General features: G+C 38.1%; 1 protein-coding gene across 1 annotated transcript; it reads right to left on the bottom strand.

Moving 5' to 3' along the window:
* Nucleotides 1-3,187: 3,187 nt before the first annotated feature.
* CYBRD1 (cytochrome b reductase 1) lies at nucleotides 3,188-18,603 on the bottom strand. Its single transcript, XM_075153192.1, is given in 9 exon segments — nucleotides 3,188-7,425; nucleotides 7,647-7,801; nucleotides 10,467-10,675; nucleotides 17,891-18,134; nucleotides 18,136-18,210; nucleotides 18,212-18,319; nucleotides 18,321-18,445; nucleotides 18,448-18,523; nucleotides 18,526-18,603. Coding segments are annotated over 9 exon segments (1,371 nt in total). The 3' UTR covers nucleotides 3,188-7,124.
* Between the last annotated feature and the right edge of the window lie 209 nt (nucleotides 18,604-18,812).

Below are 18,812 nucleotides of genomic sequence, written 5' to 3'. Positions count from 1 at the left end.
TGGAAGTGGCAGCCGGGTTCAACACCATCAGGCAAGTTTGTGGTGCTGAGGCAGGTTGACGGTCATGCTGGAAAGTCAATCCACCAGACCCACTGAGGGCCAGAGTCCTGTGATCACTGGGCAGGTCCATGGTGATGGGGTCAGGCAGAAACCAGGCCAGGAAGTCAGGTCCAGTGGGGCACAGGCAAGGACTGAAGCACCCAGGTTGAGCTTAATTAGAGCCCCTGGACTCATGGACAGGGGTGTGTGGGTGAGGGTCCCGGGTAAAGCTAGTCAGGGCCATTAAGGCCTGTTAGTGTGTTCAGGCCCCTGACAATTTTAACATTATATCAATTATTATCCATTGGAAGTCTTGCGTTTGGGACAGATTAAAATTATTTCAGGGGCTGTGTCTTATTGAACTTTTGTTCAAATTCTTCATTACAGATGCAGTAATAACAGCAATGAACACTCATGTAAATTTTCTTGTATTTTTAATCCCATTCTCTATATCTGCTCAGGAACAGTAGCCAGACAGTATTAGTGCTCCCATTGCCACAGTGATCTATGAGCTATGCCTTAACTGCAACAGCAATTGATGTTTTTAATAAAAAGATCAAGCACTCAAGCTGAATTGCTAGGATAATACCTATACTGGAGGTCTTGTAACACAGTATTTCTACCAGATCCAATAGTCATAGCAATAATGAGAGTAATGTCCTGGAGAATCAGAATTACACTGAATTTTGCTACTTTTTTGAGCTAAACAGGAATACTAAGCTTTGTGAAAAACCACAGTGCCCTGTCTACATCAGTACTCCCACTGTTACTAACACCATAAAATCACTGCCATAGTTAGCTGTAGGAGACAAAATATCTTCCAGTATAGCCCGAGAGGACAGGTAAGCAAGTCCGATCAAGAAGTAGCACTAGCATGCACATGCACAAAATAGCTTTCAGTAGTACTGAAACCAGTATATTCAGTGGAATATATCAGAAAACATGCTTACAAAGTCAGTATCCACAAATAGAGTAAATTAAGAACAGAAGTTCTTAGCATGTATCAGAGGAGAGAACTTTACTTTTTGGTTATTTGAAATTGGCACTAATGTTCACTTTTTCAGGGTCAAATTTTATGTGAGACTGCAAGATCAAATGGCAAAAGTACTGGAAATTCCTGTTTTTTCTAATTTTTGCTACTTTCATATTGTGTATATGAGCTTATCATTTTCATGCTGGTATGTCCTCTTTGTTGCGTCTTTTAACCAAGCTTGTACTCACACAGAAGTTACAAACAGGAGTTTAAGAAGTCTGAGGTAGAACACCATAAGGAACGCTTTCCAACATCAGAGATAAAGAAATACTGTGTTTTAAGTGGGCCCTTTAAAAGAATATAAAACTAAATATATAAATTCTGACATGACTGTGTGTTTTATGTCTACTAACCTTGTAATTTTATTTTAAGGCAGATGACTACATCATATTGTATCATCTAAAGCAATGATCGACTAGCATCTGCCAAAGGCCGTTTTGGTAGTGCTTGCCACCTAGTGGACTACTGCCTGTATACACATATGAGAAGGATCATCTGCTACAAAAACATTTGAAAATCTGCTTATTAATCACACTATTTAATAATATCCTGCAGACTTTGAGTACCACTAGATGGAAATGTTTTTGTTGGAATGAAATGCTAGTGAAAATTGAAATAAAAATTGCAAACATTCTCTCAACTTTTATCCATTTTCTGATAGCTTTACTTATAGCTATTGCTTGACTTGGTGATAGGCAAAAGATGGAATTTGAGAGCCAACGAGTAGTCAGTATACATGGCCATGAACTCAACTGTAAACTCAAGCCCCAAGCTAACATATGTTAGTTGGTAGTCTATGATCACCATATTTGGCAAGCATAAGTGAGCTCACTGAAATTTATACCAGTTGTTTCTACTTCTTCTATTAGAGTTAGCTGTGGCCTTGTCATTTTTGTTACAACAAAAGTTCTGATATGTGTACAGTAGTAACTGGATTTTCTCAACTTTACCTCCTCTCCTCTGTTAGCTGCATCGCTTGGAATGGTTGTCATCCATTTTTTTGTCCTGGACTTCAGTCTCTTCCTGTATAGTAATTTACCCTTCATTACTACCCACTAGTCTTACAGAGATCGAAGGTGTTGCTCATACCATAACACAATACAAAAATCTGTACGTAAGTTACAAGGGTTCCATCAGCTACTTACAAAAAACACTTCTCCACACAAATGCAGTCCTCCTGCCAAAATTTTGAGTCCCCTCTTTCAAGTGTGAATACAATTGAGTTTTTATTGAATTTTGTAATAATCAATGTATTGAAAAAATATGGACTATTTTACCAGAACTTTCCCCAAAAAATCCAGCCTACAGGAGACAGTTAAGCTAAGTTATCAGCAACAGGGAATTGTTAGGTTTGAATACAGTAAGTTTTCTGCTATACTGATGATTGTAACAATATTTTTTACTCTTCCATGATGATGATGATGTTGGAAAGTTTTAGCCGACAGCTGTATGATATTCAGGAATAATCAGTTTATGCTTTACACTTTTAGAAGAGTTTCCAGTTAATCTTACTAAGCTCAAGAACATACTCATCTTAATTCTTACTTGTTACAGATATGTTCATATAGATAGTTTTGCTATTTATAGCATTTTATGATCAACAACGTATTGATGAGTAACGTGATGTGCAGAAGTTAAATCTGGATCAGAAGGTTCCAGAGGGTCAAAACTTCTCTGCGTTCAGTTTGGCTGTTATTTATCTGAGGGTATTTGGATCTTACAGCGCATTATGTGACCGTCATACATCAGAATTTATGATCTTCCTTTATTTGCTATGGCAAGTGCATGACTGAGGATAGTTTTGGGGTTTTTTTGCCCTCTAACAACTGCTATGGGGAATTTCTATTATGATCAGAAGGTGAAATACAGATTCTTTCTTTATACAGTGAATTCCTTCACTTTCCGTTACATACTGATTATCGTTCTAACACTACAGAGTACATAAATTTCGTCAGGAAGATCATAACAAATATTTGGAATTGAGAAATATTTAAGAAATTTTGTACAATTATCCTCCTGTTTTCAAAAAAGATTCATAAGAAGAATTTGATCTTTTCCCAAATTCAGAAAGTCATATTTTAGTACCATAATATACATCTGTACTCAGTGGTATCATAAGCTTGAAAAATCATTTTTATTAACATACAAAAAAGAATAAGGAAAATAGACATTGTAATTAAACATTTGCTTTCATCTACAAAGAAGTACTGCATGTAACAAAACAATAAAATAATTCTTTAAGTTCTTGTGAACAGTTAGAAACAGAGGAAGGAACCTTCTGAAATAGAAGCAAAAGAGTCTTCTGAAATAGAAAATATTTGGCAATATCTTTTAGTCTCTCAATAAAATATCCATGTAAACAAGTAATCCGTATTTACAATATCATATGCAATCTTCTTGGTTACATGTAGTAAGAAGTGTACACGTAATTACTGTACATTAAATTTTAAAATCTAATTTGTACCATCATTTCTCTGTTTCATTAATGTTGGAAAAAACACTGTTCTGCTTCTGTGCACAGTACTGCATGACAGCACGTAAATACATTAAAAAATATATTTTTTTTCAGGCATCTTAAAAAAATAGCACTTTTAATGTTAGGTTTTGTAACTTCCTATGTTTTTATAGGAATCCAAATTTGGAATGTAAGCTCTACAATCATGTCCCTCTAAAAACAACAATGTAGAAGATTTCCAAACGTGCAGAAAAATCCTGATAAAAAAGCTAGAGTTCTACCTTCCATTTATGTCTTCGAAAGTATACCTTTTTATTTTCTGTGTGCTACTATTACACATAAATACAGGTAAGAAAAGCTGCATGAAAGGAAAGTTAATGGAAGGCCACTTTGAGAAGCAGCTTTAGGAATATTCCTAAAGTAATTTCCAGAGAAAATTACTCTCCAAAGTCCCATGTATTTTTATTTAGCACTTGAACTAACCTCATATGTTGCAAGGATACTTAAAGACCTTTTTAATCAGTTTAGAACAGAAGCCAAAAGTCTATAGCATGTTGAGTCTATTTTAAATTGCACACACCAAGGTTAAGCAAGGTTTAGGAGCTCACAGCTACTGCATCTCATGGGGACCTTCCAAAGACCAAAGCGGCCAGAAGCCCACAGTTCATACACGATACACAACAGATACACACTGATTATGGTAATTTCCCAGAATGGAATCTTCCAGCTCCCACTGAGTTTCTACTATCACGTTTAACCTCAAAGTTGAAAAACAAAATACAGGCTGGCAGACTACCCTCAAAAGATTGCTAATCCTTGATTTTCAATTAGTTTTATATCATCAGAATAGAGCAGTAAAGAAATGCCACCATTCTTTTTCAAGTATCATTACTCTTGAACAGTACATGGAATAAAATGGAAAACAGAAGGCATACTCGTTACTATAGCTTAACTTTAACAGCATATAGAACCACTCACTTAAAAGCTGTTGATTTCAATACATCCAAGTCAGTATTGTAACAAAAGAAATCACAGATTTTGTGGTTTTTTTCCCAATGTACTGTACAGTTAGAGTTTCTTCCAGAACAATCCTTAGACAAGTGACTACCATCCACATAAACACATGCTTTTATTAGATGACTTAGTACTATGCAAGGATTGAATGAGCTCGTTTGCACAGGTAGATGACACAGTAACAGGCCAACACATGCCAACTTAAAATGCTGTTGCCTGGGCGACTGCAGTATAGAAAGCTAGCATAGTAAATCACTAGAACAGTTTATTCACTTCACCTGTTATACTTCAAAAGTGTTAACAGAGCATCTCTTGCAAAGACTAAATGTGCATCCACCAGCTGTAAGACGCTTACTGATTTCAACAAAAAAGCAGACTCGTTGAGCAGAACATAATGAGATCAGAAGAAACGACAGCACAATTTAGTGTTCTCCAGAAGCTACTGCGAATCCCTCTTCCTACTTAATGTTCAATATAGAAATTTGTAATAGGATGCATAACATAATCATGTTGTGTCAGTTGAGCACTAATGTCATGTAAAACAAGTGCTCTTGTTTTTCTCTCAGAAAGCTGCTATCAGTACCATTTGGATTTTATGCTGAAGCTGCACAGAACAATTTTAGGGAAGACAGATAACTGTGTGGAACTTGAAAAACAGGGAAAAAGCTGTCTGATCCATTGCACGTAGTGGGACTGGAGGAGTGCTCACACAATAGGATAGTATTCCTTCTGTCATACCTGAATTCTACACTAAGGCATTTAAAAGTAGGTATTTTCTCAAATGAAACAATACACCAATGCTAGGTGTGTCCCAGTCATCCACAAACATATGTGAGTGAAAACACAGAACTCTCGGATGTAGTCCTTGAGTACCAAATGGTACAGCAGAAAAGTTTTTTGAATAATTTACTACGCTAGCTTTCTACACTGCATTCACCAAATAATTAAATGTTATTACAAATCAAATAACAGGAACTGAGGTGCTTCTTGTCAGAGAAGATCCAAAATAACTCATGACCAAAACTGTTTGTACTTACGCAACACTGAACTACAAAATTGCATATTTGCTAAAGTTTAATGTGTTTAAACATTTTAAAAAGCTGAAGTAGATAAAAACTTATGTAGTCTTTAAAAAAATAGGATATTATATGCTGCCTGAAACTGTCTATATTGCAACATGAACAGTGGTAAATTTGGACTTGTAGTGGGCTCTGCAGCTTTTACAAGAGATTGTAATAGAAAGGCTCACCATTTTGGACATGTGCAATCAAAATAATCTACTATAATTATTCTTCTATAGAAGTAAAAAATGTAAGTATTGTTTATATCTGTGAAAATAATGAATGAACATAATACATTAATATTCCGATTACTAGAAAGAGCTATAGAAGTAAAGTGCCAGTAGAGACTCAAACTGCATTATTTAATACTTTAATTTCAAATTAAAAAGTCATAGAGTTTATATAGTTTGCTTATAGACTAAAGTATGTCTTCATGCCTGTGACGATAATGATTTTGACACCAGTGTGGAGATACCAAAATTGGCTTTCAGTTAATGGGTAGCATTTTAATCAAATCAGCAAAGCTCAGCTGTTTCTTGGAGGAAGCATTTCTCACTTCAAGCTCCTTTCTTCTGCGAGACTGCTAGCAGTCTTCTCTGGTTTCTAACCTCCTAATTTCTAGTCTAGTGCCATAAATCAGTAGAACTGTACAATCAAATAAAGATAGTAAAACGCTGCCTTCTGGGATAAAAGGAAGACTTGGTTTAAGTGATACATATTTTTCTAAGTGTGTATCTATAGCCTTCCAAATAAGACAAATTCTGCATTTGGATGTCTTACAATTTCCTTAGATTTCAGTAATGCCCGCACATAATCCAAAGCCAAATCTTGTCTGTATACAATATATTTGGTAGAGTTGGTTAAAAAGTCAACAGATACATTCTGATTAAAAAAAAAAACATAGAAGTTTTTAAAGGAAACGTAACATTTAATGAAGATTTCAGGCACACTTTCATTTCTTTTTTTGAATTCAAAATTTTAGACTAAACATTTTTATGGTGCAACTCTGCAAAGTGCTGAATGACCTCAAATCCCGTAGATCTTAGCAGCTGGTGAGGGGGTTCATCAGCTTGAGAAATCAGGCCTTTAAAAAAGTGAACATTACCAGAAAAATTATGTGTGACCAACTAAATTCTGCTGTCTGGTATACTTCATGACTCTGATTCATAACCTGCAAAATCACTCAGAGCAAAATTTAATCTGAATCATGTTAACTTTTCATAACTAGAAGATATATAAGCATTAAATTAAGAAGTGATATGGAAAACATTTTCCAATTATGTGATTTTCCCGTTATGTGATGTCATTCACGCTCTCATTTTTTAAATGAGGATTGAGCATGAACCAATATAGTATGTTTGGGACTTACTGGAATTTAAATTCATATGCAGAAAACTTGAGTACCTTTGAGCAAGCCATACTGAAAATAAAACCCCAACCTATTTATATGTCAATATAACTAAATGGGAAGAAACCAGGGGGGTTTGGCAGTATAATAGTACTGTTATTCTGTGTATTTTCTTTACATAGTTGATCGTTGGCCTGCTTCATCAAGTTTAAGGTTTTGTTTTCTGGCTGCTTCGCTATTGATCCTCAGATCAGATTTATCTGCATTACTACCGTCTGTCATTGTGGATTCTGCTTCTGTGCCTTCAGGAGTCCCTCCAATGGGCCGCAGAACTTTAGCATTCTCTTCTGGGGGGCGCTTCCAATGGGACCTGCTTGCCATCCACAAAATAAGTGCACCAAATATGACAAGCAAAAGACCAAGACAGTTGACAAAAGTTGCCTCTGGTGGGGATGCACTATATGCAGGATTTTTCCTTTGGAAGGGGGAAAAAAAAAAGGTCAGTTGTTTTAAAGACAATCCTGGTCTAAAAACAGCAGTCTCCTTCTAGGTAGGGGGTCTTTTTAAAACAAAACAATGTCCCAATACTAGATGGTTATTATTCTGTGCAAATGGAAGTACAGTTTGCAATGAATAACCTTAATAAACAAGTGAAAAAAAAATACTTACAATAAACAAGTGAAAACAAATACTTACAATGAAAATATAAGCTTTTCTGTGATTCCCATGAGAGCTGTTGCAATCACTGTTGCAAAGATGGTAAGACCCGAATAAACATGTATTGGCATGAGAGCTGCTCGGAGAGGAACTGGAGCAAAAGGGAGCAGAAAGACAGCGAAACCCAAGAAAAGCTAAACACAAAACAGATTCATAGTTAACGCTATATGGGAAACAAGCTGCACTTCTCAAGCAGAATAAAAATCATCATAAAAATTCCATTTTGAGATGTCTTCAGGTACAAATTTGAAAAGAATTGGCATTTTTATTTCTGGATGTGTTTCTCTTCAAAACCAAAGCAATAATTCTGGATTAGCACCTGGGAAGCAGACATGAAATATTTTATAAATAATCCCACCTAATATCAGTGTCCACACTTATTGGTAATGCTGAAACTGCAACCAAATTAAGTACTGGAAACACAAGTTTTCAGTGTCACTAATTCAGTAATATATTAAAGATGTGAGTAGCTACATTTTTACAGTCTCTTCAAGCCCTGTTCTCTGCTTCTGTTAGATTTACACATAAATGAAGATCAGAAGGCAGTCTAACCTTCTGACTTGAGTGGACTAAATAATTTTACCTTGTTAGAGTTTTGGTTAAATTGAAGTACATGTCTTTAGAAGGGCAATGGTCTATATCTCAATATATCAATCAGTTGGCATTTACAGAGTAAAGATGTGTGTGGGTGGCGTGAAGTTATTCAGGGGACTTGAGTCCTCCCATTAGCGCTAATTTTGTGATGGAAGATAATCCATCATGTCGTATGGTTTCAGTCACAGGCTTGCCCAGACATATTGAGGTTGCATCCCTTCTTTAGTTTGTTCTATCGTTACTCACCCCTGCTGCTAAATTAGAAATAGTGCATGAATTTGTATTTCATCTTGCTGTAACTTCCAGTCTTAGTCCTTGTTTTGTCTTTCCATGCTGGCTTAAAGAACCTGGTATTTTCTCTCTGGGAAGCTTTTTAATACACCGTAATCAAGCCATCTCTTAATCTTCTTTAGCTCTGCTAAACAGTTGAAGCTTTTTAAGTCTTTCACTGCAAGATAGTTTTTCCAGCTCTCAAATTACTTTTCCAGATTTTCTTTGCCTTTTTTTTTTTTTTTAACATTTAAAAAAAATTTATTCCGTAGTATTTCTTTTCAGTTTCGCCAATGCCATACATGGAGGTTAAGATAATCTCTTATTAGAGAATTTACTTTTCCTGTTGTCACAGCATCGTGAGGACTCATTTTGAGCTTCATGTCGTCTTTGAGTACTTCTTTCCAGAGACATTGCTTTCCAAGAGACAGTCTCCATTTTATATTTCTTCCCTATTCTTAAGTTTATGTCCTTGTGCTATACTGTATTAACATACATTAACATAAATACAATATATTTATACTATTGTTCCTGCAGGTATAGTATTATGTGAGCATCTCCCCTCAATAATTTTTCAATTCTGAGATTGACAGATCATTTCTCACAAATGCCAAGTATCTTCACTATTAACAGAGATACTACATTATGACTATTTTTTAACAGTATTGCTCAATCACTTAACAAACATCAGTATCTGACTGGAGACTTATATTCCAGTTTGGAGGAAGTAACACCACAGTTCTGTTGATGAGACAGGCAAGGCATTAGTGCCATTGATCATGTTTATAGTAGCAAAATGAAAAGTAGAATTAAGATCTTATTCACAATTCTTTATCTTAACCATTAGAAAAAATGCTGATACTCAGTACAGTGGCAGCACAGATTTCCCTGAAATAACTGCATTATTAAGACAAGGAAAATCTTAACACTCTTCCTTCTTACTCACTAGCTGTTGTTCAACTATAAAGAAAATACTCAACAATGCTGCAATACGCTTTCTTTTTTCTAAGTGTTAAAAACACTATTTCAACACTATTTCCTGTCTCTCCTGGCCTGAGCAGTGAAGGATAGAAGTCCAGAACCCAAATCTCTCAGTTGGGGATTTTCTGTGCTTGATCACCAGATGATTAAGTCTTTTTTTTTTTTCTTTTTAGTGTTTTGGCAAAAAAATTAAGAATCACAATTTGAAGGAACAAAATAAATTTCCATAGTGTAATAACACAATATAAGGAATTTAGAATGTATATGCAGAAACATCACATCTGTATGTGTACACTAAATGTCAGGGCATGTCTGTTCTTCTTCTATGCCAAATGAAAAACATACTAAGTTAGCTCATTTTAGATTATGATAACTCTAATTCTCTGCCAATAAGAGCAGCTAAAAGCATGCACACAACATTTATCAAAGTTTTGCTGATTCAGGAAAACTGGTTAGCCAGTAGTAGCTCATTCAGGTGTCAGATCCTTTAGATCTGCACTGCTCCCTGCTGCACTTGTTCTGCTGATAAACAAAAGTCTTGAGGCCAAGAAATGACTACTTAAAATTATGATAGCTGAAAAAAAAGAAAACAAATTACCTCATTTGAGACTTCCTTAATAAAAGCTCTAACTGTATTTAAATATGCTGCCAACAAACCAGATCACTTGCTTTAACTTCAGCAGTTTATAGAGCTTAGAAAACACACTACTGTATAACTGAATAGTAAATAAACTGCCATTATCCCAGCAAATAAACAACATATGCTTTAAAATACATTTTTCTTTGAAGTCAAGGATCCAGTATTTGCACATTTACATGCTAATTTGCCAAATCACAGAATATAAAATGGGTATCCCAGTAGTTAGAGTGTATTAGTGAGGGCCTATTGTACCTGAATTACTCAACACATTCTTCAAATTTACAACCTGTTTATAAATACAGTTAGATTCTGACCTGGAGAGAATAAAATATAACAGCAGTCAGCCCAATCCAGCTGTGCAGACTGTACATGTTAGGAATGTTCCTGGCATTGTGGTATTCAAACACGGCTACCATAGAAACAATGGCAAGAATCATAGCTATGGTATTTAATCCAGCATGTATGAACTTCATTAGGAGTTTGCTGCACTTCCAGGTCCAGGGCAACCTGTACACAATAATAGCTGAAGAAAGAACAGAAACAAGATATTATGCCTTATAGGATAACTTCTCTCAGATTCTACTAATCATGTATCATTCACATAGTTCCATTGTAAATTACAGGAGAATCCAACCTTTAATCCTCTAAAAAAGTCTATTAAAAGGCTTTTTCTCCTACACATAGCATAGCATATTCCAAATATACAACTGAGGTTTAAATATAGCTTTTAGGGAGATTTCTCCCTAATTTAAAAAAAAAATTAACCATGTTTCAAAAAAAGTACAGTAAACAACTTGGTGTTGTCTTTTCCTCATTCCTTAAATTGATCTAACAGAGATTCTGCATAGGATTTTGATTTTGCTGCTACTAGTCCGATTGGAGGAATAGGGCCCAATTCTTATACCCAGAAGACCACCTACTGAGAAAGTGTGTAAGATTATTTTTTAATATTTATTCTCTTTGCCAACTTTGGATAATGCTATTCTCTAATTGCATAGATATTTATATGACTATCTATTGCACTGATATTAATAGGACTACTTTAAATGGGAAAATGCTACTCAGCATAAGGGAATCATAATCTGACTCTTAAGAGATTTGGCAACTATAACTCTTCCAACACTGTTAGATGAATGTAAGGGGGTTTTGCCTATATTTGCATTAATAACTCTAGCAGACATTGTTTTGTCCAGTCTGAAAAACCCAACAATTTCTAGTGATCTAACTCTAGATGGTCCGTAAGAATAACTTAGCCTAGAGCTGCTTCTTGCCAAGCTCTTTCCTCAAGGTCCCCACTGCTCCTTCCCTGCCATCACTGTCCCCTGCCTGTTGAATGACCCAGGTGCTTTCCACAGGGGACACACACAGACCATATAAGATCACTGAAGCCCCAAGTACTAGGTAGTAGTTCTGGATGTGTGACAACACATAAGTATATTCAGATAACAGGGGACAAATATTTATGAGAACACCTGATCACTTGACCAATAAAGGCCAGTGCCCACATACATAATGTCTTGCTTGAGCAAAAAGACATTCCTCTGATTCACACTCCATTCATCTGATTCATCACATCATCTTTTAAGGTTTCTCCTTATGAAATTACATTCAAATCTTTATATATAATTAGCTATACTAAAACAAAAGAATAAGAATATATGCAGGTTTTTTAAAAAGTTCCTGTTCCAAACATCAAGAAATAGGTGTGCACCAGGAAAAAAAAGCGTTACCTGATAAATGCAAAGATTAAGAATTTACTTATGTGATTCTCATATGCCTTATTCATTACTTCTCCATAACCCTAGCTTTTTATGCAAAAAGCATAGATTATGAAAAATAAATAGGATATTCATTCTGTATGTTGTGATGAATAAATGACAAATTAATTTCAAAGTTCTGTTTACACATTTTTGTTTACTTGAATGCATGCCAGGAAATACAGTACTGCACTAAATAATTCACAAAGAAAACACTGTTCACAAGTGAAATTTCCAGACTACGATGAAATTTTAAATCAATGTATGCTTTTACATACTGTGTGAAAATATAATACTGGAATGAAAGTGTTAGAATATTTAAATATATATAGCACTTAGGTAGTTCTCAGCCGCCTTCTTTTAAAAAGTAACAATAGTAAATCCTACAAAATCAGGAAGATAGAAACCTTATTTTTAAGACAGTTTGACAGTAATCAATCTAGATGACATAGGTATGATTCAGCACACCAAGCTTATGATCACCTCCAACAGTTCCCCAAAAGTTCTATGATAATCTTATATCTTGTTAATATTGAAATAATTGCCTGCATCAGACTATTATTAATTAACTTAGTACTAATGATTATGATTTCTAATTTTGTAAAGCAGGTATGTCAAAAGGCCCCAAACAAGCCTCAACATCCCATGATGATATTCCCAGTAAATCCTCCTTGCTCCATCTTACATTATGGCCCATAGTATTGTCAATGATTTATTCCAAATGCAGCAGAGTACTGGACTCTATATGTCTTGAACTAAATTTGATGTGCATAGGTCCTGGTCTCAGTTTTCAGTCTTTGATCTCAGAGGGTCCAGGCTAAAATTTTTGTATAACATTTTTCTTTGGTGCATAAGATGCTGTCATCTAGTTGATTTAACTTCCAAAATCACTATCAAACTCCCTAGTCACTCATCCACATAGTCTCAGATCTGTATCTGGGCCATGAATTTTCTGGGCTGTTTCCCATAAACAGTATCATAGAAAAGCAAGGAATACAGACTAATGGCTTGGTCCCTTGTTAACAATACCATGCATTAGCATGTTACATGCCACAGCCCAGTACATGTGCATGATAGTACAATTTGGTTTAATCCTGTTTCCGTGAGGGCTATGTGTGAAGTTATACATTGCAACTTGAGCAGATCCGACTGTTTATCACTGTGAAAAGACACAGTCCCATTTCCCCATCACCACTTCTGTGTGCTTCCCCCTGCCTTTGTCATAACTGGTGCTTTTCTGATCAGCAGGAGGAAGCAAGACGACCTGGGGAACAAAGGGGAGAGGAGGAGGAAGATTCTGCTTTCAGTGGTGCAAGCTCTTAAAAACTGACTCAGGCATGATGTGTAATTTTATCTCAAAATTAAAATAGTCTGGGTTAAAAGCACATACACAATTACAGCATTTTTAGTGGTGACATGCTAAAGCAATCCCGTGAAGAACTTCCCCTAGGTACAGCATCTCCACTACTGTTAAGAGATTTGACAGTCTAGGCATCCTTAGACACAGCTTCTTCACTCATCTCTCACTCCTGTTTTGAGCTCTGATTTTAAAGCACGTCACACAAGGCAGAGTGATCTTGCAATATCTTGTATGTGGCATGGGACACCTGTTCTTTGCCAAATGTACAAAGCAAAATTCTAGAATTAGCTCTAGTATTTCTGACTGGCGCGTACTGCACGTGCTGTAGGGAGGTGTCATGGATTGCTCATGAGATGCCTTCCACCTTAGAAGGCACGCAGTGTGGTTCTGTGAGTGCACTGGGGGTGCCAGAAAGGAATGTTCCTCTTCACTCCTATTTCCTCTCCTGCTCCTTCTTGGCTGATGCTGTTGCTTACCTTCAACAAGTTCTGAATGCCCACTAGATTCTTTGAGAACCACTTTAACACAGAATGGACAGGTGCCCATCTATGATTTCAAAGGGACTCAAACCAAGCTGCCTCTTCACAAGTTGCCTGTGATGAGTTCCTTACAGCTGAGCAGTCACGTGCTCTTGCAATTCTTGAGAATTCTGCAGCCCGTTGGATGTTAGAAACTCCAGGAATTAGCTATTCTACTTTTGAACAGATGTTTTGTTACATTTGAGGCAGAGGTAATCATGTTTGTCAGATAAACTGGAGCAAGCTTATCTTTAGATGTGATTTCAAGATGAAAGACTATGCTTACTTTAAAATCGATTTGCACTCCTCCTTGCTCTTGCACATTGTCCACCATCTACCTTCTCCCATCTATGGCACTTCTGAACCCCTTTGTGCAGACAATTTAACTTTCTATTCCAGCAAAAACTGTACTTGGGGTAGGTGTTAGTTTTCTGCTAGTTGAGTTAATTCAGTTTATGGCTCTGACAGGGGCCAGAGCTGGCACAAACAAACCACTAGGAAGATGAAGTTTGAGTCAAGGAGAAAGCTGAAAGGGAGAAGTGGAGGAAAAAAGTAGGAATATTTCAGCCACAATGAGCTGCTAAGATTGTCTCACCCGCCTAGGTAATTCATCCTAGGTGAAATTTATCATACAGGTGAAATTGAATTGACTCTGTAACACCACATGGTAATGTGGCAGACCAGGATTTTTCCTTCTCTTTTCTCTCTAAGAACTCTTAAGTAACATTCCTGTTGTATTCCTTTATTAATACACTGCTGATGTTAGGCTACATTCTTATGTTTTAAGCCTGTTTAAAATACAAGTTATATGATATTTATAAATCATATATGATAAGGAATGTTAACTGTGCAAGCATCTTCCAAGATTTATAGTGTCAACCTACAACTTTATTGTATAGAGTTTACAGGTGATTCATAAGCAGTAGAAGACTGATCCGAGGATGGGAGACAAAGACTACCTCCTTTATTCTCACTCTTTATTCAATCTTCCACAACCCCAAAAACCACCATGCTGCTCCTCAATCTGCAACAAAGATTGTCACATCTCTGTAGAAAAAAAAATTCTTTTATTAGGTGGGTAATGGGAAATCCTCAAAAATAATTTATTCCACATTATATTTTGATGGGTTTCTTAATTAGTCCTTTGGGAGAGAACCAAACATCATTTGCAGGCCAAACATAAACTAGCATGCAAATCTCCTTCGGAGCATGCCCTGTGTCTACAGTCATTGTTCAACATTTCCACATGTAAAATAGGACAGAATTCCTTATTTACTTATTTAACCCATTCTATCACACTACTATTCCTTCAAGCCCTTCTTAAAACTCACTTTTTCCTCATGTTTTTTTCCTATCTTATTATTTTCAAAAATGTCTCTGTACTTATACGCACACAGACTTCTATTGCCTGTGTTTTTCCCACTGTAAGTCTAGAAAATCGTCTGGACAATTACTGTGCACTGACTGTTTTGTCAGGTATCATTTACTTATAGGTGCTGATCCACAAACAGTAAGTATTAATATTAACATACCTACAGCTTTTTCATTTGACAAGATATAGACAACACTTTTATCAGGGCACATCTACTTCCCAATATGCACATTATTATAGTCATCCCTTCTACCTCATACAGACCAACAATACAACATTTCTAACCTTTGTATGGACTTTAATGAACTCAAGAAACAGTTGGTTATTATTTCAAATCCTCCACACAAATTTAACCAAGATATTTATTAGCTATTCCTTTCTACTTAAAGACTTCTTTTTCTTGTATGTGTGCCAAGAGGTATCCTATTCCCCAGTCTCATCCAAATTACTTTGAATTCAATGGCAGACTTCTGTCAGCCAAATCTGAATCAGATTCACAGTGGTATCTGTTGATATTTCATCTGATTTACTACAATACTCCTTCAGTTTCCGACTTTGCTTTTCTTGTTATACAATAGGATTTCCTCCCCAAATAACACTCTATTATCAATTAATTCCTTAATTCCTTGTATATGTTCTTTTTTTTTTTTTTTTTAGCTATGGTAAACTTCCATTTACTTTACATATATCCTTACCTACACAAGGCTTGAGGCAACATCCTTACTCTGTGACACAGGGACAAACTGAGTTTCAGAGGAAAAAAAAAAGAAAATGCGTAGGAAAAAGCTGCAGAAAACCTCCCCCTATTTTCTTCAAAAAGTCTATGCTTATATAAAATACAGTAGTTTGATCACAGTAAGTAGTATAGATCTTAGTGAATTCAACAGGTGTTTGTTGTTCCTTATTTATAGCCTGAAATTATACTTCCTATGACCTATTGAGCAATATTATGTAAAACAACTTCAAAATACTGTTTATTGCTCAATAGTAATTTGTAACTTGAAGCCACAAAGCTGAGAACACACCCCACTCCCTTTGAAAAAATGAAATTTGCAGTGTACATTCAAATCACAACATTCCCTTCATAGCCAGAACTAGACCACCCACTCCTCCTGCATCTTCCAACCTCTGACTGGCTGGGCTCCTGCTGAAGAGCAAGCGAGCAAGTGAGCGAGCAAGTGAGCACACATGTGATGCAAACGTGTTCCACTGGAACGAATGTCCGGATGCGCTGGACAAGTTTTCTGGCTGGACGAATGCAATACATCATTCAGCAGTGAAGCAAATGTAAATAAGGTTATTAAAAATGAAATTCTAAGTTTGTCTAGACAAAATTCTAGTTTGTCTTCTATTACAAAGAAAAAATACTCCTGCTTACATTTATACTGTACGATCCAGAAGCTCCTCATTACTTAAGAACAGTAAAATCTTCCCTGTCCTCTCCCCCCAAAAGTCAGTGGTAAAACTGTGGGAGAATTTCCACTGTTCTCTGGAGTATTTATTCGTCCTAATGTTTCACTTAGTTCTTTTCGTGTTGAAACTAGCAAGAATTTTGTCAAAGACTTTATAAAAAATTACTGTTGGAAGCCATTATCTGTGTCAAATTTCCCTGTTAGTTTTAATGCATTACCATAAATTGACACTCCGAAATGTCAGGATTTTTAAGGTACAGTCCAGCGCCCTTATTTGTGGAATATTTAGCTCTAGTTTAAATATATTTACAGGCTAGATAAGCCCCTCTGTGGTGCTCTGTCTTTATCTGCTTTTTAAACTTTACTGAGAGCATCGTATTTTTCTTTCCTAAATTGATACTGTTTATCAACTATAGTGTGTCTAATTTAGTCATTTTCTTCAAATTAGCCAATTACACTAACAGCAAAAACACAGTTCAAACTCCAGTATTCCTGTTGGCATCACGGAACAACCCTTGCACTTAAGACCTAATACTGATTGTGTGGGATGGAAAAAAAGATCCTGTTCATGTTGTAAGCGTAATGGGAAACACTTAGAAGTCAGTCCAAGGCTGAACCCTATGCAATCAAAAGTTCACACTCTTTATAAAACAAAACAAAAACCACCACTGCATCATAATCATTGTATGTTATTTAGGCAACAGAAGTAAGAAAGAATTTAAAAGATGTATTTTACAAAATAATTTACGCAAAGTCTGGGCTGATGAATTGCATTTTAACGATGCTTATGGTGCTACATTTTCGCTGGCACAAACCCCGTTCCTGGATCTAGCTTCAGTGGTACTGAACTTTCCTTTCTCCTCTTGGGACATGAGAGGGAGCCAAAAGAGAGAAACTTTCCTAGGAGAGCATTTCTGGCATTTCGATTCTCAACTTCCATAAACTCAGGCTGACTAGGAAAACACACCTCGCAAGCAGTACTCGAAGTGCAAGGCAATCCCAGGCCAGGGTAAACAAGCGCTTGCAGAAAAATCACACATAGCAGTTTTGGCTTATTACAAGGGACTCTTTGTCCCTCCTCGGGGAGCGCTGGCTCTCCTAAACCGCTCCGGCCGCACACCGGGAGCTACTGCCCTCCCGCTGTCACCCGCTACCGGCCGCGGGCCGCGCCGGCGGCTCCGCCCCGCGCCCCCCGCGCCTCGCCGCCCCGCTCCCCGCCGCCCCGGCCCCACGCAGCCCCGGCTCCCCCGCAGCTCCACGCCGCTCCGCCCCGCCCCGGCCGCCGCCGTGCCGGCCCCGGGCCCGGGCCCCTGACGCACCGATGCCCTGGATGAAGACGAAGCCCGTGATGATGAGGACGGGGTGCCAGTTGAACTCCCGCGGGCTCCCGTCCCAGCTCAGCCCTTCGCGGTAGTGGAAGACCCAGACGAGGGAGAAGACGACCGACACGAAGCCGACCAGCAGCGCCGAGACCAGCAGCGCCAAGAATCGCCCGTAGTCCTCCATCTTCCGAGCCCCGTGCACGGCAGCCAGCGCCGCGAAGGAGGGGCCGGGCGGGCGGGCGGCCGGGCGGGGTCGGGCCCGGGCCGGCAGCGCGGCGGGCGGTGCCGCCCCGCAGCAGGCTGCGCGCCCGGTGGGGACGCCGCGCCGCAGGGGCGGGAGCAGCGCGGCACTCCGCGCCCCTCCGCCCTGCCCGGCGTCGGGCCGGCGTCCCTCGGCGCCCTCAGCGCTGCTTTTTCACGAGGAGGGTGTTGCTTTCTTTTTCAAAGCAGTTTTTACAAGCTTGCCGAGAGCTGCTTTCCCTCGCATTCAGAACTGCGCCATAAAAAAGACGTCTGTGTGTCAGCCTGTCGCCTGCCAGGGCGCCGGCCCCCCGCTCGCCCCGCTCCCCCCGGCACGGGAGTGTGGGAGTTGATGATCGCGGGTTTTGTGCAACGTGGTTGTGGTGGAGGTCGGTGGGTGCGGTGAGCGAGGACACCGATGGGCGACAGGAGTTTACAGACCTGCCATAAAGATAAGCCAACACAGCCATACGCTCTAACAGATAAAGCAGGAACGCTACCGATGAGCACACAGAAAAGGCAGAGTAGGAGCACGCTTAAAGACACTGATGGACTGTACTTGCAGCACGCTTTCTGTCATGATCATCCCCTTTACTTCCCATTGGATTCACTGAGTGCTGTAAATGTGAAACAGATACTAACCAGTTTCATATATGGACTCTGGCCTAAGTATGCAGGA

This window comes from Calonectris borealis, chromosome 6 (genome assembly GCF_964195595.1).
Source record: "Calonectris borealis chromosome 6, bCalBor7.hap1.2, whole genome shotgun sequence".
NCBI classification, from domain to species: domain Eukaryota; kingdom Metazoa; phylum Chordata; class Aves; order Procellariiformes; family Procellariidae; genus Calonectris; species Calonectris borealis.
The sequence above is the reverse complement of the archived record's forward strand: the minus strand, read 5'-3'. Positions and strand labels throughout refer to the sequence as shown.